This window comes from Maniola jurtina, chromosome 1 (assembly GCF_905333055.1).
Source record: "Maniola jurtina chromosome 1, ilManJurt1.1, whole genome shotgun sequence".
Taxonomy (NCBI): Eukaryota; Metazoa; Arthropoda; class Insecta; order Lepidoptera; family Nymphalidae; genus Maniola; species Maniola jurtina.
The window spans coordinates 4,675,154-4,702,064 of record NC_060029.1 but is presented as its reverse complement, the minus strand read 5'-3'; the positions used below and the strand labels follow the sequence as shown (position 1 = coordinate 4,702,064).

Genomic DNA, 26,911 nt, shown 5'->3' with positions numbered 1-26,911 from the left:
AAAGTTTAACAGTGGCGTATCAATGAGATATAAATTCAACCAATGAGATATAAAGTCAACCGCTCGCCCGTTTTCTGTTGTACATATCTAAGTGCAACGTGCTGATCGGTGCGACAGGAGGGAAGGGGCGGTGCGGGCGCGAGCGCGCGCGTTCGAGTCACTCGGGCTCGGGCGAGTCGGGCACGTCTTGCGCGATGGTGACGCCGCCGGCCGCGCGCACGCGCTTCAGGTAGCTGACGCTATCGAACTCCAGGCAACTCTGTCGACACCAATTTCCCTTCGTTAGCGCTCTTCTCGCTTCACTTTGCTCTATTTACTTCACTCATCACCCAAAACTTGATTTAATTCTTCATAATTGGAATTGGATAACTCAGCCCCATGAGGAAAAGTATAACTCGAGTTATGAGCATTGCAACATGTTAAAGCTCATAACTCGATTTGTTTCCTCATGTGCCAGAATTATGCTTAACTCGTTCCAATTATATCCATTAATCATAATTGATTGCGGTCAAAAAATCTAGAGTAGTCAATTATTATGATTGGCAAGAAATAATTTGAAGTTTCCCATTTCTATGTACAGCATTTTATAGGTGTCTGTCGAGGGCCCCATACAAACGAAGTTTGAAACTTATTTGAATATATAATTAAACTCGATGAAATTTAATAGAAAGCTCTACAAACTAATGTGTCTATCGTCGTTCTCGTCAACTGATACAAGGAATAGGTCTTTTGTAGGGATTTCTAAACGTCACGCACTTGCGCTGTCTGGATCTAGCGGATCCCTACAACTTCAAACGAGTCGTAGGTCAAGGTCTGCTGACGCTGCGCTTTCCAGTGCGAGGTCGCCATTCCAGCACCTTGAGACTCCAACGGCTATCGGTTCTACGAACTATATGCCCCGCCCATTGCCACTCCAGCTTAGCAACCCGTTTGAATATGTCGGTTACTCTGGTTCATCTCACCATTTCTGATTTGATCACGTAGAGAAACTCCGAACATAGCTCTCTTCACGCTTATAATGATAGTGAAATCTGACGAACCACTGATAAATAAGTTTCTAGAGCATGTCTACAAAATTTCAACAATCATTTGGTGTATTAAGTCACTAACAGTTAAATAAGAAACTTCGTTTATATGCGGTCTGCTTTTAAGTAAAAGCTAGTGCCTTAGCGTGCGTGCATTTATTTATATAGCAATATATTATATATGCATTATTTCCTTTTGGGATATGTGATAGGCTTAGATTTTTGTCATCATGTTTATTTTTCAAACTATTTTGAAAACTTTTCAGACCACTGGGACCTAAACAATGTTATGTTACTGCCCATTTCAATGATGTACGAGAGTTTAAATCTTAAGACCACCAGGGAATTGAAATTAAGAATATTATTCGATTAGATGGTGCCCCGCCACTTCGTCCGCATGGATTTAGGTTTTTCAGAAATCCCGTGGGAACTCTGATTTTCCGGGATAAAAAGTTGCCTAATGATTGCCTATGTCAATTTCCAGGATGCAAGCTACCTCTGTACCCATATATACCGGTTAAACAGATGGGCCTTTAAGAATCCCATGGGAACTCTTTGATTTTCTGGGATATAAAGCAGCAGACTAGCAGGCAAAGACACTTTCGCATTTATATTAAGTATGGATGGATATGATACACATAGATTGAGGCCAGCTGCATTTATCAGTAATAGTCTATCAGAAAATCTTTTGATGCATTCTGGCAGGCATTAAATCTAAATCATCTATTCAAAGTAGGTACTATAACACACCTTTGAATAAATGATAGGTACCATTGTACGCATTTGCCGGATCGAATGTCTGGATAAGTGTGACAGAAAGTTTTCTAACAGACAATTTCTGATAAAATATGCAACAGGCCCTAATCGCTTATAATTGTACACTGCATAATGTAGCAATTTCAAATGTAGCAAGTAGACATATTTTTACTGGTAAAAATATTAGATAATTAACCCGGTACCAACTTTCTGTGGAAATGTACCAATATTTTATAGGCATATTATAAAGCAGTTGGAGTGATTTTTGTTAGTAATTATGTGCAAGTTTTAATAAGTAATTGGAGTATTATTATAGTTAAGGTGAAAGCAGCAGTGCAAGCAAAGACATGTTGCATTTTATTAAAGTTTTATTTTTGAAAATCAGATAATCACAATGCGAATGAACACTGATAATTTCAACAGCAACAATACAAAAACATAGAGCAAAATGTAAACATTTAGATATATCCGAATATCTTCGGGCGAACGCCTTTGTCGCCTACCTGTACTGAACCCCTCTCGAATATCCATTCTGTCCAAGCAGCATGAACATTAATAAACATTTCAAAATACCTTTCGTAAAACAGAGAATAACCTATAGTATAACTAGTCGTAAAAAATCTTTCACAAATTGAACACTACTTTCAAATAGTCTTGTGAGATTCAATATATCACTTATGAATACAATTTAGTAGCAATGGTTATCAACTTTGGCACATATAAGACTACTAAGTTTAGTAAAACTACTCGTCGAGTTCCAGCATGGCACTGGTGTCAGTCTTATTATTATAACGTACAACTTACGCTATGAGATCATTCATATAATCATTCTAAACTTCACTTACAATATAAAACACTACAATAATTTTAGCTTAGCTTTATAAACCTAATAATACTTAAGTGATTGACTTCTTTAAAGTAATAATGCTTAAGTTATTGACTTCATTAAAGTAACTGGTCTTTGGGCATATTTTTTTTTTTCAAAATCAGAAATAGGTATTCAAATCAATTCTGTTTCAATTTAGGATTTGACTGACTGAAAACTCTTCAATATCTACGAGCCCTAACCCCAACTGTAAATTACGAAATGAAGTTAAATGCAATCGTGCATACAATAGCTTTGCGGCGTGCGGCGAGATTAATTCGTATGCGATCGACACGAGAACATGGCGTTAATCGCGACTACAGTCGGGAAACATTTTAATTTTTTAATTTTAACAGGGGATTCCGTCATCAAACTACGTTTATTTTGGAGCGCACTACGAATTAACCCCTCTTAAAGAACAGTCATAAAAGTCGCGGCGTCGCATTCGAACAATATTCTGTAACCTCTGATTTGTTGGTATCTTGGCATTAGTCGGTGGAAATTTTGCGACTGCTTGAAATCAAGCAAATTGAATCGTCAAAAGGCACAACTAATACAGTTTACCAATAGATCAGCGGCCTAAGAATGCTCACAACGAAAGCACGTGGAAGCATATCCAACTAGCAAAAGTTCAACTTTTGCTGCTGAAGATGCGGCTGGAATGATTAAGAGTGCATGGAATGTAGCGGGGACTTCTTAATATCTGGTACGGGTTAAGGATTTAGGTATATACGAAACGATTTGCAATCTTTTAAGTTTTAGTAGTAAACGAGAGATATCATTCAAGATATCAAAACACAAAACAGTCAGTTAAAATTGGACGAAAAACAACCCAGAAAATCAACATGCATTTTAGTGACCGTTAACAAATCGTCCTGTATATTTTGGCCAAGACAATGGATTGGGACGGCAATTCGTGCACTTTACATACTGTGATCACATTTTTTAGATGCGACTTAGCATGAATTATGTTATAAGTTCGTTTTTCGTACTTTTTTAAAAATCAATTGAACACCGTGCGATGCTAAGTCGCCTCTAGAAAATACAATAAAACAGTGTATCGCCGTGAAAGGAAAACGTCGCGCACGAGTTCTTTCACTATAGCCGTTTGTGCACTTCCTCGTATCCGATTCATATTCGTGTTTTTAACGAATTTGAATCCTTCCAATGAAAATAAAGGAGTGCAAAAACAACCATACATTTGTTATGAAGGCTATTTTGCATAGGATACGAGCGAATATACAAACGTCCTATGGGGCCAGAAGGGGAGAGGAGGGAAGGTAGGGTGGTGTGGGAGGCTAGTAGAAGCTTCGGCAGAGCAGCGCGGCGAGGTAGTTGGGGCGGTGCATCGGACGCATGGGGTAGGGCTCTACGCGGTAGGGCGCGCGCAGGGCCGCCAGAGGGGGGTGCGGCTCGAAGGGGCGGGGCGGCAAGGCCAGCGTTACCTTGCGCGCCAGCTCGGCCGGGAAGGCGTCGAAGCCGGTGGGCGGCGTCTTGCTCAGCGGCGAGTCCGCGTACTGCACCAGCGTCTCGTACGAGTACATCTGCCGCATCCCGGCACCTACACACGACACCTCTGTTACATACTATTCAAACAGATATTAGGATACAACTTTATTGGCGACTGAGAAGTTAACCGCGCAATAATATACCTATTTCAGCTATTAGCAGTGTTAAAAGAGCGAACCACACTCAACCGACGTGCGAATGTGTTCAAGATTCAAGATTTTTTATTTGCAGAAACATTTTTTTACAGTATAGTAGTATAGTTTTTATGCCCGTATACGCGGATCCACTATAGCAGACTTCTCAGCCCCCAAAACAAACTGTACCGTGTATCTTTCATAACCTCTTTTCATTTATTCAGAAAATTTAGATCTTCAAAGGTCAGTTCTTTATATAGTGAGTGTTCACGTCGACGCATAGTGGTGACGCGCTACTGCCGTGTCATTATTTGTACGAAATCACTTCATACATACTCTTACGTTTAATATTTTGCGAGCGCGCCACCGCGCGCGAGTTGACGTGAAAACTTTGTATCTCATAAATAAAATGTTATTTTTTTTCTCTCGCTGGCAAATAAAATGTCAAGACATTCTGATGTTTTTCTCTACACTAGATTTAGAGTATCTGCATCTTTTCTTTGTAATATATAGCTAAAAAAGGACAGAACGTGGAGACTCTAAATTTTAGTGCCCACTACTTTAAACTATAGGCTTGCGACTGGCAGCTAAAGTCACGAAGTTTGAGTTCTAAATTCAATTAGGTTTGTGTCCTTTTCTGATTACATTGGTAAGAAGATGTGAATACTCTAAATAGTTGTTTTCAGAATCAGTAACGTCAAAACCCGATCCCGTCCCGTGTTAACTCATACACTATGACGTGTTTTCGGGTGGTACAAAATACTAGGATTAGGAGTGAACACAAGTGACGTCGCTAAACATAAGAGCAGGTGTTGCAAATGTGTTTCTGTTGTTAAGGTTCACAAACGTGTACCATTTTATAGTATAACTGTTTATAAATAAAATTAAATACCTACCTATTATAATGCAATACAATACAAGCTTAAATTAAACTAGTACATAGCTGGCATACTTCTAAAACTATACCCGCGGTGCACAAGACTACCCGTAGTCTATCTAACAGCACCTGAAAATTCCTTCGTGCATTATACCTAACGTTTTTTATTGATGGTAGAAGCTTCAAATAGAAAAATATCTATGGGGGCCCATGACCTTAAAAAGGTTCTGGATTGATATTATGAAAAAATAAAATCATATTAGTACATACTTTTAATATAAAATCATGCCAAATGGTAGCATACTAAATAATAATATATTAGGTAATATTAGGTATATATTCCGGTACATATAAAAATAACATTCACATGCAGTTTTATCTACAATTATAATGAGTGAAACAGAAACTACATTTTAAATCATGCATTAGAAATTGGGAATTTGAACAAAGTACAGCTAGTACTAGCAGTACTTTCTGCTATTCCTTCTTTTAAACCTGTTATTAAACTGATGATTGACGGACCTTTTAATACATTTATATATAAAATCATACAATATACATGAAATTGAAGAAGAAAATAAGGAGCTGGCGGACAGAAGACTAATTGCGTGCTCGTGTCGCCTGCGGACCTCTAAGGAAACCTAAAAATCGACTATGAGCATTGGCTAAGTTTACTTGCCGATACCAGTAAGTTAATAGGTAATAGGGTGCAATAAAGCTGGCGTACACTAGAGCCAAATCGAATCGAATCTCGATAATTCGCTACATATATATTTACTAACTGTGTGCTGAAACGAATCGCTTGTTATATTATACCAAGGGCTTTGAAGATTCCGGCATGATTAGTAGTCCGCCATTTTTCTTTTTTCCCGAAATAGCGGCCACGCATAAAACTTATATTAATCAATGAAGCTGGTATCAATACCAACAAGTATTGTATGAGACAAAGTCTTCCAGAGTGTCACGTTTCCGAGATATATGCTTTCAAAGTTGTACTGGTGGCTAGACTGTTGTACTGATGACGTGGCGTATATATGGCAATACTTGTTTGTATCGATGCCAGATTGACTGATACAGATTTTATTCGTGGCCGCTATTTTGAAATAAAATGAAAATGGCTGACACGAAATATTCAAACCCCTTTCAGTGTTTCGGTTGGATTCGGTGCGGCTCAGTGGACGTCAGCCCGTGGGGGATGGTAGGTGTCAACAGTTAAAGGCGGGGTCAGCTCACCTGCGCTCTTGTCGGTGGAGGCGGCGCGCGAGAAGCGCGGGCGGCGCGGCGCGGCGTCGCCTTCCGCTGCACACAACGCACCGCTAACCACCACCGACCTCCGACCACGGCCCGCCTCTCACGAGGGTGCGGAACAAACTATCACATCGCATACTCTATCTACGCTTGCTGTATACGCGCAACTTACACTCATATTCATCCTAATAATGTACCTAACCTGGAGTCAGTTTTAGCCCATGTAGTGCCCAGGTGCAACTAACATTTTAAGGCTGATTTCACATTAAGAATAAGAAGAAGAAGATTTGCTAGAATATGATATAATATACGAGACACAACAACACATTTGTTGAGACATTGAAACAAAAGTTATTGTGTAGAGGTTGGAAAAATATGACTAGTTTAACTATCTATATTTTTTAACCTCTCCGTTACCTCATCCGGCGTCGTTCATAACCCGGGCGCAGGGTCCTTAAGAGCGCCACGAGCGACGCATGCTCTTCGGAGGTCTGAGGCTGAGATCTATAGAGCGTATTTTGACTTTGCTCAGACTTAAGGCACTGTTAAAACGAGACAGCGTTATACCGCTGGCATAAATCTGTCTCGTTTTAATTGAAACTTAAGTCTAAGGCAAAATCAAAGCGAAGTCAAAGTGCGCTCTATAGATTTCAACGTGAGACTTAGCGCTCGCGTGCGCGCCTTCTAATGGTGTAATAATTTCCAAAAATAGGTTCAGTAGCCAGAGATAACCCCCTACAAACAAACTTACAAACTTTACCACTTTATAATATTAGTATAGAAAAATTAAACGCTAAAAATAGTGTTATTTTGTGTTTAATATGTAAGTTGCATAGCAAATGATAAGTTTCTTCCGCAGTCCTCGGGCCTAGTGATGAGTGAACACTCAGGCGGATGATAAGAATTTAAAAAATGGCCAACAAAAATGGTATTAATTTGGAAAACAGCTGCGACCGTGGTTCGGAATGGTCAATTGATACATTATAAATACATAGATAAATAGATAAAATGGCATTACGCATTATATGGCAAATTCAAACTCAAAATAATGAAATGATGCGCACAAAATAACATGAAAACAAACATATTTCATGATGAAATAAATAAAAATCAAAAACTAGATATTTCCTACAGGCCTAAGTCAGTATTTTATAAGGCATCCTATGTCAAATGAGTATTTCGAAATTCGTCATCTCATTTCACATTGAATATTTTTATAATAATAATTTGCACACTGCTGCATTTCTGCACACGCATTTTTAGTTTAAAATCTTATAATCATGCTTTTCAAGTAAAGCTTTAAATTGATTGCTTTAAAAATTCGATTTAAATATCTGTTAGTTTATAGCTATATATAGCTTGTGTCTATCAGATCGTTCAAAGGCAATCATGTTTTTCAAACCTACCATGCAAGTTAACTTATCTATGAAAAACATTTTTAGGCAGCTTTATGTAGAATAAGCCATATCTAATATATATGGTTTCCACTACAATAACTACCAAGAACCTATGATCCCAATAGTTGAAATGCTTGGAAGATGTGATCGTCAGACATTACAATATGGGTACTTCAAAAATCCGTAAGAATCATTTAAACAGTGATATATTATCGTAACTAAGTTCATCATTACCTGTTGGATTCCTTTGACAATCTAGCGTATAGCGGAATTTCGATGCAGTTTATACTGAAATTGCCTGGATGGAGAACATCATATCCAACGCGCTAACACTAAATATTAATTGTCTGGCATTACTTTCTTAGCTAATGGCCGCGTCGATTACAAAAATGTAATTTCTCGAGTTTATCATATTCAACAGGCTAATTCTAGAATACTTCTAGAATACTCTAAAATTCTTGTCTGGCATTTGTTCTTTTTGATAGCTAAAGTAACTTCCCAATCCCAATCTCGCAATATTTAATGCGCCAACATTATGATATTTGTCTGGCATTACCATATTGGTTATAGAGGCCATATGGGCGCCGTTGTCACAAAGATTTCAGCGTCGCAACAATGAGTTGTGATTTTCCGAGTCTATTCACATAAAATCCAATGCACTAACATTGTAATGCTACTTGTCTGGCGCCATCCAACGCCCTAAAACTGCAATACTTGTCTGGCATTACCTTGTTGGTCGTCGTTGAGGCTGTTGGGCGCGTTGCTCACAAACACCTCGTCGTCAGCGCCGTTGAGTGCGACGTCATCGCCCATGAGCAAGGCCGAGGCCGGCGGGTGCCCCACATTAAAGAAACCGCCAGCACCAACTGAGAGGGACTCCATAACACCTGTGTTGTCGAAATACGCATCAAGCGCTAGTTTAGCCTCCTGGAAATGAAAACAAATAGTTGCTGAAAAACACTCTCATACTATAAATGTATGAGAATGTTTTTCACATTTCACACAAGACAAGGGGTCAAGGGATAGTGGAAGCAAGGGCGCCGCGGAATGGAGATCATGAGTGCCAGTAATAGTAAACTATTTGAACCTTCACAAATATTGTATTTATTTTACTTAAGTATATCCATACTAACAAAAGTGTGTGTCTGTCTGCTAACTTTTCACGGCCCAACAGTTAAACTGATTTTGATGGGTACAGAGTTAGTTTGCATCCCGGGGACAGACATAGGCTACTTTATATCCCGGAAAATCGAAGAGTTCCCACAGGATTTTTAAAGGTCTACCTGTTTAACCCGGAAATTGAATTTTAGTTCCGGAAAATCAAAGAGCTGTCGCGGGATTTTTTAAAAATCCAAAACCACGCGGATGAAGTCACAGGCATCATCTAGTGGCATATAGTTTTGCTCCCCTCTGGCCCATAAGTTGGCGACACCCTCGAAAGGAAGTGTTTAATGTTAATACCTGAACAAGTTGCAAATTATGGCCAGTGATCTTGATGGAATGTTCTCCAAAAGTGACAGTGTATTTATACTCTCCCAATGCGGCGTCGTTTGTCGAGAAACTGTGAAGTAAAGCTCTGGAATTGTTGTGGGGTGACTTCTGTAATGGAACAGATATTATATTATCTTGTACCAATGTCTGTGGTTTTGGCTTATGATTGATTATTTATTTTATTTATTTATTTATATTTATTAACTTATAAACATATATACAGAAAGTTTTTGTTACATTCAGCGCCACAAAAACCACAGTTGGTTTGACCGGGCACTGATGGTTCACTTAAATAAAATCACTTATTTTGTTGATAAAAGAGAAAGGTATCTTACCTTTCTCTTTTATAATATTAGCAAAAGGTAAGAACCTAGTGGTTAAGACGTCTGCCTATTACCAACTAAAAAGTGTCGCATCTTTTTGTTATCTAAACCTATTTTAGATCAGAACTGTCAGAGCTTTTCCAGTCTTGAGCTTGATGGTTTAGCGCGAAGTTGCTTTCAGTCTTTTTTTTAAACAACATTCAGAAGACACAGACAGACCAAGTTTAGAAAATGACAAGAATGGAAGCCAGTGGCGCCCAATCTGATGTTTTTCTCTAAACTTAATTTAGAGTATCTGCCTTTTCTTCTTAATATTGCTAAAAGAGGACAGAACGCGAATTTTAAATTTAAAGACCCTAAATTTTAGTGCACACTACGAATTTAAACAATAGGCTAGTGACTGGCAGCTAACAGTTTGACAGTTTTAAATTACATTAGGCGTGTGTCTGTCCTCTTCTATAACATTGGTAAGAAAAAGATGCGAATACTCTAAAATTTAGTCGCAGTTAGAGTCAGTGTAATATTTTAATCCAGGAGTTAGCAAAGTGGGTAACCTCTCGCGGACGTTCATCTGAGCCGTTGGAGTCGAGAGAAGCGCGCGAAGTGGCCAGCGCCCTGCCTTCCATAGACCCCTCTAGTCGTACCGGCGATGCATTGCGCCGGATCGTGTCCCCGATCAGATGTTTGGCGTGGCTACAAACAATACCACACTTCCATAAGCTTTGCGTTTATGGGTATAGTTTGATTCAATCTTTTTGGAGAATAACGTTATGACATTATACCATAGACATATTACCGTTCATATAACATGGCGTATAAAATTGGTGCTTGTCAGCCAGTCATCACATTGATGAGTAAAGGTGAAGGCACACTTATCCGAGCTGAGCAGACGAATTTTAGAATTCTGTATATGAAATCTCATGAAACCTCGCACACTTCCCCGTGTCGAATCGTCCTAATCGGAAATATGAATTTCTCTACGCGTTGTGACCTGTGTCTTTCGCGTATATTTTGGGAGAGCATTCTAATTACATATTACTATACCCGATTTTTGAGTGACGCCTTACACTAAACAAAATCAATGCGCAGTCTCACGCCTCGTGTACATATTGGACTTGTTTCGCGTGCACTTTAGAAGAAAAACAAATGTACTCACTTGACATTTTCTTCATTAGGTCCAGTGATCTGAACGAGACGCTCCTTGGCTCCAGGGCTCACTGAAACCATGAGCATTGTGACAGTTTAAATCACCAGTAAGTCGCTATTCGTGCTAGTATCCCATTATATAGGAAGCTCACAGCTAAATGCTTTTAGTAGGCAGGCAGGTATTATTATAAAAACCACAACCAATTAGAATAATAAATGGTAAAAATTTGTTATTGTCCATCAATTTATCGAATGAAATCGTTTTGTTATAACAATTATGATTGTAGCGAGAAATGGTGATTAAGTTAATTTGATACATTTTTCGGCACGAAAGTTGAAACTATTTTGTGAGAGTAATTTTGAAGAGGGGGGGTAATTTTATTTGCGATATTTACCCCTGTTAAATCGGACTAATATTCCCTATTTCCTTTTCCCGACTAACTAAGCGAAGAATGTTATTAGGAGTAGATGCGAAAATAGTGCGATACGTGGCGTTTGAACCATCGACCTGTTGGATTTCAGTCAGTTATTGAGCCTAGCGATATTCACTCTGGAGGACGAGGATAAATTGTAGATGCGGAGCACCCATAACTACAGCTATGCCAAAGTCTAAACTGATCAGAATGATTAAATAGAATTTTTAAAGTGTCCCTGGCTACAACATTTAGTATGATTTAGTTAGGGGCATTCGTGCACCCCCTAAGCCTCGTGCAGAAACATTTAAGTGCGGAATCCAAAAAGAAGAGACTAGAGGCCGTACGCAGCTGGAGTTCGCGCACTAACCACCGACTTTTCAACTTTCGTGACGCGTACAGTGTTAAGTATTGTAGTATGCGTGAGAGACGGCAGACAAGAGAGTCCGGCACACCATGCAAGCGGCGCCAGCACCGTGCGCTCATACCTCGCTGAAACGATATGATCGTGTCGCTTAGCTCCTCGATCATGTGCACCCGCCTGCCCTTGATACCCATCACTGCAACACCACAACACAACTTCAGACCCCGACTGACCTTCGCTTTAGCACACTTCATACACTCCGGCTGACATCTACGAGTATGTATTCAACACTTTGACTTTGCACTGACTTTATAGATTCAATATAAGACAGATTTATATCAGAGCTACCTGTTCCATTTTAACTCTTAGCTTAGATTTAACATAAAGTTAGGAGTAAAATGAGATAAATCAATTTAATGTTCAGATCTATAGAGTGACTTTGACTTACTCAGACTTAGTTTAGAATTAAAACGAGATAGATATATGTACGCTACATAAATCTCTCTCGTTTTACCTCTTAAGCCTGAGCAAAATCAAAGTGCTCTCTATAAATCTCAGCCTAAGTGCAGTCAAGCAAAGTCAAAGTTCGCTTTATAGATCTCCGCCTAAGCCTCTACACACTGGACCAACTCCTGCTCCAATTTACATTCCAATCTTGTTAGTAAATAATCCAGGAGTTATGGTCTAGTCAGCCCAACTTCACTTTCAACTTAGAAGCACAGCCATAAGACCCTTTACATCAGCAAAATTAAACGGAACAATAAAACTGCAACAGGAAATTGCATAATATTGTAATGAAATATTTGAAAAAAGAAACTGCTGAGTTTCTTGCTGGGTTTTTCTTGACTTGATGATTAAAAACCACATGTAAAGTTAATTTAAATAAAAACTAAATTAATTAAATATTGGAACAAACTTTAAGAGCTCTATTAATACTAACTCAAATCATAAGTTAGAATTGGTCTTGTATGTAGAAGCTGATCCGCTTGCAGGCTTCAGCCTAACCAAGGTTACATGTATGTATTCCAAAATATAGGGTTCGAATATTGCAATACTGAAATAATAAGTCACTTTACAATTAATAATAAACATGCTTATTAACTATTCTTGATCTACAAGTTACACATCCCCAATTATAATTTTATATGCAAATAAAAATTTAAAAATAAAGAAACAATCTATATCATATTAAGTTATGGTAACACATAAATATGTTCTAATACATTTACCATAATCATGCAGTAAGAAAAAGAGACCCAGACGAGATTTTACAATATAATAACAATAACAGTACAATTAAAAATAAAACATAATTTTTATCATGCAGTTTGTATTCCTACAACTCATCTCATCTATAACCAATCTTTTTTCATAGGATTTCAACACACATTTTGTTTGCATGCAGACCTAATCCCCACGCAGGCAACTAAAATAACAATCATATTATTTTCTTATGGATTTAGGGTTTTAAAATTAAATCCTCAGTTTTCCAAGAGTAAAAAGTTGCAAACTATCTCTGTGCCCTTCATCAAAATCGTAGCACCTCACTCCATACTACAAAATAGATTGATAAATCACACTTCGCAGATTTAGGATCATTCTTTATTTCATGTCTTCTAGAATCTAGAATGTTGAAATAAACTGTATGGCTGAGATCTATAGTGTACTTTGTAGTAAAGTTTGGTTGAAATGAGACAGATTTATCTCATTTTAACTCTTTAAAGTCTGAGTTACAGTACTTTCCTAATAATTTCGCATAATATTCGTACTTTCGTGAGGGAAAAAATGTTTCGCGATTTTATCTTGAAAGTAGTTTCACAAAATATTATGTAATTGTCGCAGTGCAGTGAACTTCGTGATTTCTTTTTTGGCACATAATTTACTAAGATAATTTGAAAGATCACGTTTACGAAAATCTTACGCCATGTAAGCGAGCACATCGGTGCCATTTTGTCTCAACCACAGACCAAAAGGTATTTAATAAAAACTACCACAGACATAGTATACCAGAAAAAATGTTAAAGTAATTTCTGCTTGTTAGATGAAAACATTTTCAATTGATGTTTAAAAAGGAAAGTGATCACTTTCGCTCTGTACTTTCGTGATTGTAATGATTGTAGCTATACTCAAAGTACACTATAGATCCCAGCATAGTGGAAAAACAAATTGTCCCATTACCTTTCCCGGAGTCAGCGTTGCGGATGACCACCTCGTCCTTGGAGTAGTTCTTGCCAGGAATCTTGGTGGGCTTGGGGAACTTGCCCGACGTCTTGATGAGCTCGCCCGGCGCCAGCAGCGCGGCCGGCTCCGGCGCGGGGCTCGGCGGCGGCGACACGGAGCGCCCCGTGCCCTCCATCGTCGGCACCAGCAGAGGCTTCCGACATATTAAGTGTCAGATTTTTTTTAACCGACTTCAAAAAGGAGGAGGTTCTCAATTTGTTGGATCTTTTTTATGTTTGTTCCCCAATTATTTGAAGACGCCTGGACCAATTTGGACACACAAACTTCACACTTAGATTGCTTGCTCGACTTCATACATACATTACATGTGTTACATGAAGTCGGTTTTATTAATTTTTTTGAAATTTTTTGTAGGGTTCCGTACACAAAAGGCACCAATGGCTGTCCATCAGTATGGCTGTTCATGTTAGTGATAATAACGGGGATCAACGGTTTAACATGTTCTCTAAAACACAGAGTTTTCACACTAAAACTGTAAAACTACCTCAGCATGTGTGCCACGGTGCTTGTAGTATTCATTCATGGGGTCATTGGTCTGCCAGTTTTTAGCGCGCAACTCGATTAGCTCAAGCAGATAAAGTCTTGTTTTCTTATCTAGCCGCTCATCCTGAGATCCATTACGGAAAACGACGAAGAATCTGAAAATACTAAATTTTAGTTAAAAATGACCAATAAACTTAGCCTTGGCAAATATACAAGAATACTTTAACTTTTATTTTATAACTACATGGGCTTGCGCTTGACTGCAATCATACCAGGCAGGAGATGATGCAGCCTAAGGTGGAGCGCGCTTGCCCAGAAGGTGCCTATTCACTCTTCTCTTGAAGGTACCAATATTATAGCTAGAGGGAAAACGGAAGCTGGAAGGGCATTCCATATTAAATTGCGTATTTAAAACGAGGAAGCAAATCGTACGGGACCATAGGATTTCGACTATGTAGGGATGCAGACCTAGCCTAGTAGTTCAATTGTAAAATGGCAAGGGCGGAATTAGGTTGAATAGTTCTTTAACACACTTCCGAAATACATGTTGTCAAACACCGACAGACAGGCAACCTTGCGCCGATGTTCCAAACTTTGAAGCTTAGAACCCGCGCTTGGTCACCAATGAGTCTTCTAGCACGACGATCCACCGAATCCAATGCATCAAGCTGGTACTTGGCAGAGCCATTTTACAAATGACTGCAGTACTCCATGCACGATCGAACTTAAGCCTGGTAGAAGGTCAGAAGCTGTTCCAGTGTTAAGTACCGCTTAACTTTATTGGGGACTAGCCATTGCCCGCGACTTCGCCCGCGTGGATTTTGGTTTTTCGAAAGCCCATGGGAACTCTTTGATTTTCCAGGATAAAAAGTAGCCTATGTGCTAATCCAGGGTATTATCTATCTTTATCCCAGATCTCAGCCAAATCTGTCGAGTAGTTTTTGCGTGAAGGAGTAACAAACATACACACAAACTTTCACCTTTATAATATTAGTGAGTGTGAAGTGTGATAGTGTGATTTTATAACTTAGTTTCATGGACCACCAATTGAGAAACTTGAGAACTGCTGGACCAATTGGACTATCTTTTGTTTTAAAACCTTTATATTGGTCTGAATTAGGTTTTTATGGAAGAAAAATTTAAGTCTCCAGAAAAATTTCTTTGGAAAAATGAACATTCCATACTCGAACAGTGCCAAAGGAACCCTATCATAGCTAGTCTATTTTGAAATGATGCGCCTCACTACCTCAATTTACACATCTAAGTCAACAAAATTATGTAGTGGGGCACATCATTTCAGCTTGGACAAGCTATACTAAGCCTCCGCTCTCCGTCCGTCTGTCAGTAGGCTGTATCTCGTGACCCATAATAGTTTGAGAATTGAAATTGCATGCCAGGTACAGCTAGTTGACATATAAAACAAACCTGTCAAGAAAGTCCTTATATTTCGCTTCGAGCTGGGCACCATAAAGTTTAAGGTTAGCATACATAGTGCAGACATTGCTTTGAAGCGCACGGTCAAAATTCCCCTGCATCATTTGATACGCCACAGTCTCCGTCAAAGTTAGTAGGTCATCAACTGGAATAATATTTTGGCATATAATAGCTTAGCTTAGGTTGTTTACAACAAAGTTCATGGACTTTAAAAGAAGTCTCGTATTTGTTATTTCTTTTAAAAATTAGTATTCATAATAAGTAGTCAGAATGTGTACAATGCTTAAATACTGAATTTAAATACATATGCACATTGCACAGTGACTCAACATCTTTCATACAGCAGTATAATGAAGTTCAATGAATTGTTTTATGCAATTACTTTACTACCTACCTATTTAAAATATTGCTTTCATAAACTAAGTCAAGAACAAAACATTTATGCACCATTGCAAAAAATGTAGGTAGCTGGGTAATTACCTAATTCAATGCAGTTATACTTCAATACACACATTAAGGCTGTGTTAAATGAATTGAAGCAGTTTTAGTTTTGTAATAAAATGCTTACCAGAATTTATTTTAACATCTAAAACGGAGTTGCGGTTAAGTGCAGAACTGGTCGTCGATTTCAAGGGTCTGGGTACTTCGAGTTTCTTAACCGTGCGGGTCATTTTCGTTAGGGTCGACATGGTGCTGTCCAAACAAAAACATAGTATAAACAACAATGCAGCGACTATTGCATTACAAGCGCTTTATAGCTTCATTGGGCACATTAATAATACGATACGACATGACGGATGATGATATTCCTTGAAGGAGTGTCAATGTATTCACGGTGAAACAATGCTGCGAGGGATAGTGATTAGGAAAACAGGCAACTCACTCATCCATGGCGACGGCTTTTGATACACACTAGAACCAGTGATTAGAGCAAATTGCGTGAAAAGTGAAAGTAATGACAATGATCCTAGCGAATAAATTCGGAACAAACCCGATACGTGTTCATTCCTCGTTAAATTAGTATATTTTTCATGTATTAAAAATAGAAGAAAAAATTTTGACTTTGAAGAAGATCTAATACTTTACTCAATGATAAACATCTAGAAAAAACAAATGAAAACCATGGAACATTATGAATTTTAGAAAATAAGGAATAATAAACAAGAAACTCACCTGGCTACGCCATTAATTCGCAAAAAAATAAATTATAGCAATGTTGCCACTTGCCATTTGCCACCCAAATAATTCTTAAGCCGGCGTTAGACGCTCGCGAGTTGTGACAAACAACATCACAACATACAGTAAGCAACGGCAAACACCATACAAACATCACACATGGCTTGCCTGCCAGTCGGAACGCTCTAAATCAGGAGTTCCCAAAGTGGTCCAGATGAACCCCCAGGAGTCCACGGGAGACTCGAGGGGGGTCTTCGTTGGGGCATGATAAAAAATGGGGGTTCACAATTCGAAACGAAGGTCCACGAGAAGGTCCACGATATATCTGCTGTCGATAGTAAAGAACTAAAATGTTGGCATGAATGTTCGCCTTCACCGAATGGGGAGTTTCCTAAATGAAACAAAGATGAAACAAGTGAGAATTGATTGGTTCCTTGTGCTGTGAGTAGATGTCAAAAAATTTGTATAGTTGGATGGAATCACTTTTTTACTTTTTTGACATCCACTGGCAGCATAATCAATGGAAATTAACCAATCAATTACCCACATAAACATTAATTTTCAAGAAATAAGTTCAGAAGAGCTGAGCGTAGCGAAAAAATTGTAAGTCTGTGAGAAGAGCTAGATCTCAAGTTTTTTTAGTGGAGTGGGTAGAGTGGGTACTGTACTAAAAAAAAAAGAACGTCAAGTTGACGTTCGTAGTGATAGCTGTCAAAATGATTTTTCATCTTGTAATGTCAAATCAAATGTCATTCTGGGAGTTGGAAAAGTGGTCGTGTTATGGTTTTATTCTATGAATTTCACAATGTGAAAATGTGTGAAAAGTGTGGAGGAACTTTTAACTTTAGCGCGTGTTGTTAGTGTTATAGTGTGTGGTTGATTGTTAATTTATAAGTGGTACGTAAGAATTATTTAGTAGCAATGTATGTACATTTTAAACTCCCGAATTTATCCATTGCAGCGAATTTATCATAAAATATATAGCACAACTAGCTTTATGACCGTAACTCTAGATATAAATTAATGCTAAATTCATCAAAGTCCCTTAAAGTTTTGGTAACGATGCAAAAAATAATGGTTATTTTCTTTTTCAGACAATGCATAAATACTATTTATCGGTTTTATTAGTACGCTTGGTATTGCCGGCGTCACTTCTCCTCAGTAAGTTATAGTTTCTTTATCTATTTATTTATTGTTTCTTTTTGAATCCGAGCACTTTCAAAATACTCAATGATGCCCACCACTTCTTCACGTAGATTTAGGTTTTTGAAAATCTCATAACTAGAAACTTTGATATTTTGGAATAAAATATCAAAATCTATACCAGAGTAGCAGCTGATTGATACCTGCAACTTCATCCATGTGTATTCAGGTGTTTTAAAAATCCCGTAGGAACTTTAATTTTCCATCACCAAATGTAGCCTACATCCTGCGCTAGGATGCAAGCTATCTCTCCACCTGTCAAAATCAATGAATTGGATGGGCTTTGAAAAGCTACCAGACAGACAGACATACTTTCGCATTATTAAGTGTTCAGTATGGTTTAAATCCTGTAGCATTTTGTTGATTTTAAATCAGGTAACTTTGTATATGTGGATTTCGGCTTTACGATTTTTCTTCCAAGAGCTCTTTGATTTTCTGAGATAAAAAGTATTGCAGTTGACATAACGTTTTGCTACTGCTAACCAACTGTGCAGTCTGCCCGCAGTGCAGGCACAGTGTGAACTGCTTGTCAGTTGTGTCAACTGCATCATAACCTTACCCAAACTGCAATATTGTAGTTGGTTTGCAGTCCAATTACTGACCATCTGTCTTGACTATTACCAATAAAATAAAATAAAAACTGACTTCAAAAACCACAAACACTAAAAAGTAAAAAATAATTTCTACATGATGTGTAATGTATGTATGAAGTTGAGCGAACATAATAAAAGAAACTAGAAATCTAAGTGTGAAGCTCGTACTTACATACATTTTAGTCTTTGTGGTTTTTATTTCACAATTTTTAGTGGCCCCACTTTACTAAAATATGCTATGCCTACTTGAAACTATGCTACTGTTACTAAACTATTACACTGATCATGAGCAATTTCTTCTTATCCATTGATCAACCAATCAATCAATCAATCAATTTATTTATTTGCTGATACAGGTTTTACAGGCGTAACTATAGAAATAGTCCAGCTGTATCACGCCAAGCTGGCATGCAAATACATTAATTTTGTGTTCAAAATAGTAAATAGACAAATTAAATTAAAAGTAAAATTTTCGCTTGTTTGAAATAAATGAAGTTATACAATAAAAGGAATTTACAATTCTGAATACATAGTATTAAAAAATATTACAAGTCTTAAAATTATTACAAGATTACAAAAAAAAATTGAGTTCTGTTCTCCATCTCCAAAGATATTCATCAGATCTTCACCTTTATATGGGACCAGCAAAGTATTATATATACCCTTTCAAACAAAAAACTTATATCCCAAAAAACCGAACAAACAAATATTGTAACTTTAGTTGTCTCTTCTGATGGCCTGGCTCATTTTTACACAAAACAACAGTCAACCTGGCTTTCGGCGCGGGAATGCAGCCAGTTACGTCTCACTCGCAAGGCTTGATACCATTAATTCCAGTCAGGCGTGACTTGTAAAGTAATAAGATAAAGTTTATCACTACCCATATTATAAATCCGAAAGTATGTTTGTTTATTGGTTTGTCCTTCAATCACGGCGCAACGGATCGTCGTGATTTTTTGCATAGATATAGTTAAAGACCTGGAGAGTGACAAGCTACCTTTTATCCTGGAAAATTAAAGAGTTCCGATAGGATTTCAAAAACTACAATACACGCGGACGAAATTGCGGGCATCAGCTAGTTAAACAGTAAAAAATTCGCTTTATTTTCTTAGAAAACAAATTTTAAAAAGTATGTAATAATGAGCGAAAATGTAATTCTTGAACTGCATTTTAAACATGTGTATTGTGTAATGTTCCCAAATCCCAAGGCAGAATGTGTGTGACGTAATTTGCCGAAACCGACCAGCAGACCATTGGTCCGCGTCACTGAAGCGGCATTTTGCGAATGTTTTTCATTACTGCTAGTGTTCCTATCGCCGGCTCACTAATGAGCACGTGTCTGCTCTCAGTATGAGAAGGGTTTGACCATAGTCTACTACACTGGGCTAGTGCGGATTGCAGATTTCACACACCTTTAAAAACATTATAGAGAACTCTTAAGCATACAGTTCCTCACGATGTTTTCCTTCACCGTTAAAGCAAGTGATTTCTAATTCCTGCGACTCGTTTGATGTCATCTGTCCACCTAGTGGGAAGTCTGCCAACGCTGCGCTTTCGCCCTCCGAGGTCTCCCTTTTAGCACCTTGGGACCTCAAGGTGCTAGAATGTTTTTGTAGACCCTATCGGTTTTTAAAACTGAGTGCCCTGTCTATTGTCATATAAGCTTCGCAACCCGTTGAGCTATGTCGATTACTCTGTTCTCCTACGGATCTCTTCATTACATAGCTATAGATAAGACTATTTAAATATAATTTCTCGAAATTACTTGTTACTAGCTCATGTAGACCGAATTCGTTTTTACGACACGTTTAACCCAGATATCGTAGCAAACCATCGACTATAATAAGGAAAGGTTATTTTTAACGTTTGAGGACCTCCCCGGCGCAGTGCTGAGCGCTGTGTGTGAGAATCCCGGGTTTGATTCCCGTTAGGGCAGTTTGGGACTTTATAATCTCTAATTAATTATCTCTGATCTGGTCTGGTGTGAGGCTACGGCCGTAGTTAGTTACCACCCTACCGACAAAGCCGTGCCCTCAAGCGATTTAGCATTCCAGTATGATGCCGTGTACAAACTGATAATGGCATATGGATTTAATAAAAACTGCCATACTCCTTCCAAGTTGTCCCGCTTACTATCTTAGACTGCATCATTACTTATCACCAGGTGAGATCGCAGTCCAGGGCTAACTGTAATGGAATAAAAAAAACAGTTCGAAAGACTTGAGTCAACAGTAATGAAATCGCAGTCGCGAAGATTTGATATCGTTTTATCGTCGCATTGCGGGCAAGGAGTAATGTATCCTCTGGGCGCGCCCCGGTCTGGGTGCGTCCTCGTATTCTATCCCAGGGTTGACAAATGTTATACTATTCCAAATAAAAAAATATGGTAAAAGCAGTCAATTCCATACATGAACCCTTGTTGCGTTTCTTTTCATTCCTTGTCAATTAATTTGGTTTCTGGCTAGGTTTTCGCACAGTTTTAATAAGGTATGCATGAATATCCTTGTATCTATCTTTTCATGACCATACTCCTAGACTAGACGCCGATTACAGTGAGATATCAATATCATTGTTATTGGCTGATTTAAGATTTTATTGCTCAAACGGTGTACCTACTTTAACCAATCGTAAAGAGTGGTTGCTTTATTCACGTGCACTCTCAAATTTTATTTGAGGGCTTAGCCCCAAGCCACAAAATAGATTTTTTGTACCCAAGCCCAATATCAAACAGATTGAAAGTTTTTGCACGTAATTTTATGCCGTTTATTAAGAGGACCCTATTTCGTAAACTAAAAACAATAACTTTTAGAACAATAGACCTTTAGATCTTGCGACCTTAAAGGCCACCCACTAATCATCGTTATGGGGTGCCCTTTGTTTTTATTTTTATTTGAAAGAAGTTTGCATGCCCTTGGAAACACGCAACGGCTTGATTTATTGAATGTTCCAAATTCTTTAATGAACAGTAGCAGCAATAAATTCACCAGCAGTCAAAATAGTAAATGAGTTACTGATCAATTTCGGTAAGCCAGATTGATAGACCTCAGATAACGTTTACCCGGTTCCAGGGCTGATTTTTCAATCGTCCAATAACTTTTACCTGAGGAATAAATTAGAGGCTTTGACATTTTTTTTTTAATATAGGAATTCTGTCAAATTTATTCCTTAGATAAAAATTATTTGACTTTCAAACGGCTGAACCGAATTTCTTGGATTATAGCTAAGAACACTCTCGACCAAGCTATCTTTCAAACAAAAAAAACTAAATTAAAATCGGTTCATTAGTTTAGGAGCTACGATGCCACAGACAGATACACAGATACACACGTCATACTTAAACACGCCACTTTTTGGGTCCCTCGAGATAATGTAGCTTTCTAGAAAGAAAGAAAAAATAGTTTTTAACTGCTAACCTTTTGAAAGCTTTTATGCTTACATATAATAATTATTATACACTCTTGCAAACAAAACATCGGGCGCTGTTTATGCTTTTCGCATGGATACCTCAACATTCACGAACATTTATAAAGGTCAAGTTGTCTATTCTAATCCCACATGGCATAATAAAGTAATAATAATAACATAGAAAATACTCGTATTTTTCTTTTACTCTACCCCCGACCCAAAAAGAGGGGTGTTATAAGTTTGACGTGTGTATCTGTCTGTGGCATCGTAGCTCCTAAACTAACGAACCGATTTTAATTTAGTTTTTTTTGTTTAAAAGGTGGGTTGATCGAAAGTATTTTTAGCTATAATCCAAGAAAATTGGTTCAGCCGTTTGAAAGTTATCAGCTCTTTTCTAGTTACTGTAACCTTCACTTGTCGGGGGTGTTATAAATTTTTAATTTATACTTCTTTTGCCTAAGTTTTCTTTTTTGGATGGTTTTTAGGGTCCCGTACCTCAAAAGGAAAAACCGAAACCCTTATAGGATCACTTTGTTGTCTGTCTGTATGTCCATTTCCATTCTAGCCCCATAAACTACCGCTATACAAAACATCACATCATTTTATTACTACAGTCCAATACCGTATTGAGTTCCTTGGTTTGGTTGTAATGGCCAGTTACGCGAAAATACACATAGGTGAAGGTATAGGTGTTATGGGCGAGACCAAACCAAATTCTCAGGTTTGGTGCCAAAGCAAAGTTGTTTGCACAACAAATGGGCCGCGCCTGCATAAAGTTACTGTTACTGCTATTAATTATATTTTCCGACGTTTCTAAATTTTAAGGAGAGGGTTTCATACTTTTCTGATAGAGTAGTATTTAATGCTAGTTTTTACTCGACTACGGCAAAGTCAAATGGAAGGGCTATGGTTTTAGCAGTCTATGTACCTATGTATGTTGTATCATGTATGTATGTTTGTATCCTGATTCTGTGTGTTCCACCGTAGCGTTTAAACTAATGAGCCGATTTTCATGAATGACATGCCAATTGATTCGTTGGAAAGGTCCGAGTGACTTATATATTTTATACGAAAAATTGACCTAAATTATGTTAAATAAAAAAAGCGGGGTTTTCAAAATTTTTTTTTGCTATTGTATCGAGTGGGGTGTCAAATGAAAGAGGAGAAAATTCTGAATTCATGAATATAAGTACATAAATGTACTACAACATTAAAATATGTATATCAAGTACCTAACAGAAAAACACTTTTACTATAATATTTCAGCGTTTATTAAAACGATCGTAGTCGGGGTTTAGTTTTCAACTTTATCTTGTCAGCAACATGAAGACTGTACACAGTACACCTGATAAAATCGTAGAATAAACCGTAAAAATTCCAAAACTATTATTTCAACAAGCTTCGTTTCTCTAGCTCTTCGAACAGTTCTTCCCACAAGTGAGTTTAATCTCTTAAGTTGTGATAAATGTTAATAGAAGTCAAACTGAGATTCAATAACGCCGCTAAAACATGTTGTCCAATAAATTTCATTTGACCTCTGCCCATGACAATTAGTGGAACTCGGAACATCTCACATTTCGTCTGGTTTTAGTCTGCCCCTATCACGTCCTAATAGTGCTAATAGATACCAAAATCTAAGCGGCTCTATCTAGCATGACTACATGATTCACCCTTTCCTATTTTAGCCAATGTTTGCGTAAATACCAATGTGATAATCACAACTTCGTTGCTGTTGTTTTTTGATGTGTCATAAGACGTTTTAGCTTAGAATAGAAAGAGGTATCGCATCTATTATGGGGTTTTAAACAATATGCCTGGTTCAAAAGTATGAAATTGGCAGTCTAAGGAAATTTTACTCAGAAAATGAACCATGACGGGAAGAGGTAGATACCAAGGTCAATACTGAAGAATTACAAGCCATGATGTGAGCTATTCGATAACAATCTATTGCAGAATTAACAGCATGGCTGTTACAGAAAAGTAACAGAAAAAATAAAATAGTAACAATCAATTTTGTTAACGAGCCGCACTAGGTAACGTTTGTAGAGGAACAGTATGCTTTTCGACATTTTGCACGATGAATGAAAAACTATTTTGTATAAACATAAATAAAAATCTGTTTTAGAATATACTGGTAACGCCTTTTCATACTTGATATACTTAGTTATCTTATTTTGAAAATACGAATTAATTGTTCATGAACATATTTTTATACATATGATTTTGTTGTTATGTAACCAACGGTTTTTGATTTTTCCCTTTACTTTTGCTATATAAAACCTACGTCTAACTGCTAAATTTCATTATTTTAGGTCAACGGGAAGTACCCTCTAGGTTTCTTGACAGACGGACAGACAGACAGACAACGAAGTGATCCTATACGTATAATAAGGGTGCCTTTTTTTCTTTTGAGGTACTTTTTGGAACCCTAAAAATGGTTATTTTCTCTTTACTACCTTCTTTAGCACGAGACGGTACCTAAACGGTATTATATTAGAAAGCTACACTTTTTTCTTCAATGAAAGTACTGATGACCTTTATATTCTATCATGCACAGCATTTCTATTTTATTAATATGAATTGAGGTGCTTCCCTATATAACTATTCTGTCCTTCGGCTGGTGCTGTAAAGTCCTAGAACTTCTGCTTAATTAACACACGTTGGCTTTTATTATAATGAAATTGAATCCACATCACGCGAAGTTGATTCGCGTTCAACGTGTTTTATATTTATTTTCGTCGTATATAAAGCTAAGTGATGGTATTCGCTGACACACCCTGGTGTAATCCTACATAATAAAACACGCACGGTTACGTATTTAATTACATATATTATAATAAAGACTGGTCAAGTGCTAGTAGGACTCGCACATGAAGGGTTTCATATCATCGTACAAGAAATAACTTTAATTTTGAAATTTTTATTATTTGTCGTTATAGTGGCAATAGAAATACACATTCTGTGAAAATTTCAGCTCTCTAGCTATTACGGTTCATGAGATAGGTACAGCTCGCTGGACGCTAACAGATGGACGGACAGCGGAGGATTAGGGGCCCGTTGGCACCCTTCGGGAACGGAACCCTAGGCTGCGATCTATTGTAGGGATACAATATACATAAATAAACCTTCGTTCGCATACAATATATACCTACTTCGAAAGTTCTATCAGGCTTTCATAGAACTAAGAAGACGTAGTTTCATAGATCTTTGTTACCGTTTTTCTTTCCTGTCGCGGGCATGAGCTAAGCAAAAAAAAGCTAGTATTTATTAATACTTATAATTGTTTCAGTCACTACTTTTTATTACGGCTCGACACGTATACGCCCTCCTTAATATTCATAACGTCCCCCCATGACGTCACGACCTATACTTTGAAAAACAATGTCTTAGCTTTCCTGTGAGGACTTGGATGTGAATGTGTAAAAAACGATTATTTTGTAATCGACCTACTTATGTACCAGAGGAATACGCATAGTATGCAAAGTGACGGAAATAGTACGGCACAAGGTAGGGTCACTAGTCAATATATGGCATGGCAGGAATAATATTCGGCCGGCGAATAACGTTGCCTTATCGGATGTCTGATTCACAAGGTCGCGTGTAGTTCAACTGGTTAACTGGCAGTGGCAACCTACATTACATTATACATGACCTCATCATTCCGTAGAATCCGTCTGTTTTTTGTAATTATCGCAAATTATGTAAGCAAGTATAGCCTAATAGTGTTGTAGTATAGTTGAATCAATGATCCTAGGAAACATAATAAGTAGGCACACACAACTTAAGTACATAAGTATCTAAAAATTGGCAGGTCTGAAAATAATGCAGTCTTTTTCAAAATACTCAGGAAACGACATAGCCTTTAACACCTAAGGATTTAGTAGAGATTTGTGTAGCATACAAATCCTACTGTAATGTAGACCAACTTTTTTTCCTACCGGGGACCTCGTGAGTTCTTCTCACTGTGCGTCCGAGGCGCACCAATGTAGTGCGTCTCTCGACCCGGGGACTCAACGGGCGACAACAGACCGATCGCCCGTAGCTTCTGCCAGAGCGGCAGCCGGCGATCCCACCCACGTCGCCTGCGTCCCGTCCTTCACCTTCATCCACTGTGCCCTCTGGTCATTAGCTATAGCCAACAATAAATTATTAGCCATATTACCGGGGCGCACCGGCCTGAATATTGCTTTTCCCCTCGGATGACTCAAAAAAGGACCAGTGCCACACTGGTAGGTTACCTAGCTGCAACGCCTGCTAATAAGACGTACACATAATATTACACAGAATACCTTTGTTATTTTTTGAGTTCAAGATCAATTTTCAATTCCCAGCAATATATTTTCCCTGCGACATGAAATGATACTGAAAAAAATTATTCGGGAAGGAACTAGTAACAATATAGGTATTATAGGTAATTGCTTAGCACTTATTATTTAAATAATACAAGTTGGTATAAGTGTTTATAAGTATTGTATCATCTTATTTGCCTACCTCGTTAGTTACTCACCATGACATGATTGCTTATTGTTAACGCCACACAATAAAATATAATCTTTGAGGAAACTCCCACAATTAGTAAGTAAGCTCAAGTCCTAAACATGTCCTAAACGTTCTTAAAAAAGCAATGATGAGTCATTTCCTAAACATGCTCAAAAATACCAACATAAAAACATTTTACGCCTGTTTAGGTATGCTCATTTTGTGACTGGGTATAAGCTAAGTAGGTATATCCAGATTTGAATAACATCAGAGTCGGTCCTCGTAAATCTGCCATATTACATGCATCATCGTCACTTCCAGAATCACAAAGATAACAATGAATGATGAG

At 37.8% G+C, this 26,911-nt stretch overlaps 2 protein-coding genes across 28 annotated transcripts in view; one reads left to right on the top strand and one right to left on the bottom strand.

The window, feature by feature from the left end:
* Positions 1-5: 5 nt before the first annotated feature.
* LOC123881125 (eukaryotic translation initiation factor 4E-binding protein Mextli) lies at positions 6-16,996 on the bottom strand. Of its 12 annotated transcripts, none has more exons than XM_045929747.1 (13): positions 16,880-16,996; positions 16,275-16,399; positions 15,698-15,851; positions 14,274-14,436; positions 13,727-13,922; positions 11,673-11,744; positions 10,782-10,842; positions 10,180-10,318; positions 9,273-9,410; positions 8,540-8,738; positions 6,400-6,465; positions 4,092-4,207; positions 6-259 (listed from the first exon to the last, which is right to left on the bottom strand). In XM_045929747.1, exons 2-13 carry the CDS (start codon positions 16,393-16,395, stop codon positions 158-160), a joined length of 1,527 nt encoding a protein of 508 aa, XP_045785703.1. In that variant the 5' UTR covers positions 16,396-16,399; positions 16,880-16,996; the 3' UTR covers positions 6-157. The 12 variants fall into 12 exon arrangements, with proteins under 12 accessions (XP_045785703.1, XP_045785685.1, XP_045785711.1 ...); XM_045929729.1 differs by lacking the exon at positions 16,880-16,996 and adding an exon at positions 16,590-16,838; XM_045929755.1 differs by lacking the exon at positions 16,880-16,996 and adding an exon at positions 16,698-16,838.
* Positions 16,997-17,641: 645 nt separating this feature from the next.
* Positions 17,642-26,911, top strand: part of LOC123880552 (piezo-type mechanosensitive ion channel component) — a 55,221-nt gene continuing 45,951 nt past the window's right edge. For all 16 annotated transcript variants that reach the window (XM_045929081.1, XM_045929067.1, XM_045929152.1 and 13 more), the window contains exons 1-2: positions 17,642-17,779; positions 17,977-18,043. In XM_045929081.1, the coding sequence (XP_045785037.1) occupies positions 17,980-18,043 (64 nt within the window). In that variant the 5' untranslated portion in view covers positions 17,642-17,779; positions 17,977-17,979. The remainder of the gene's footprint in view (positions 17,780-17,976; positions 18,044-26,911) is intronic.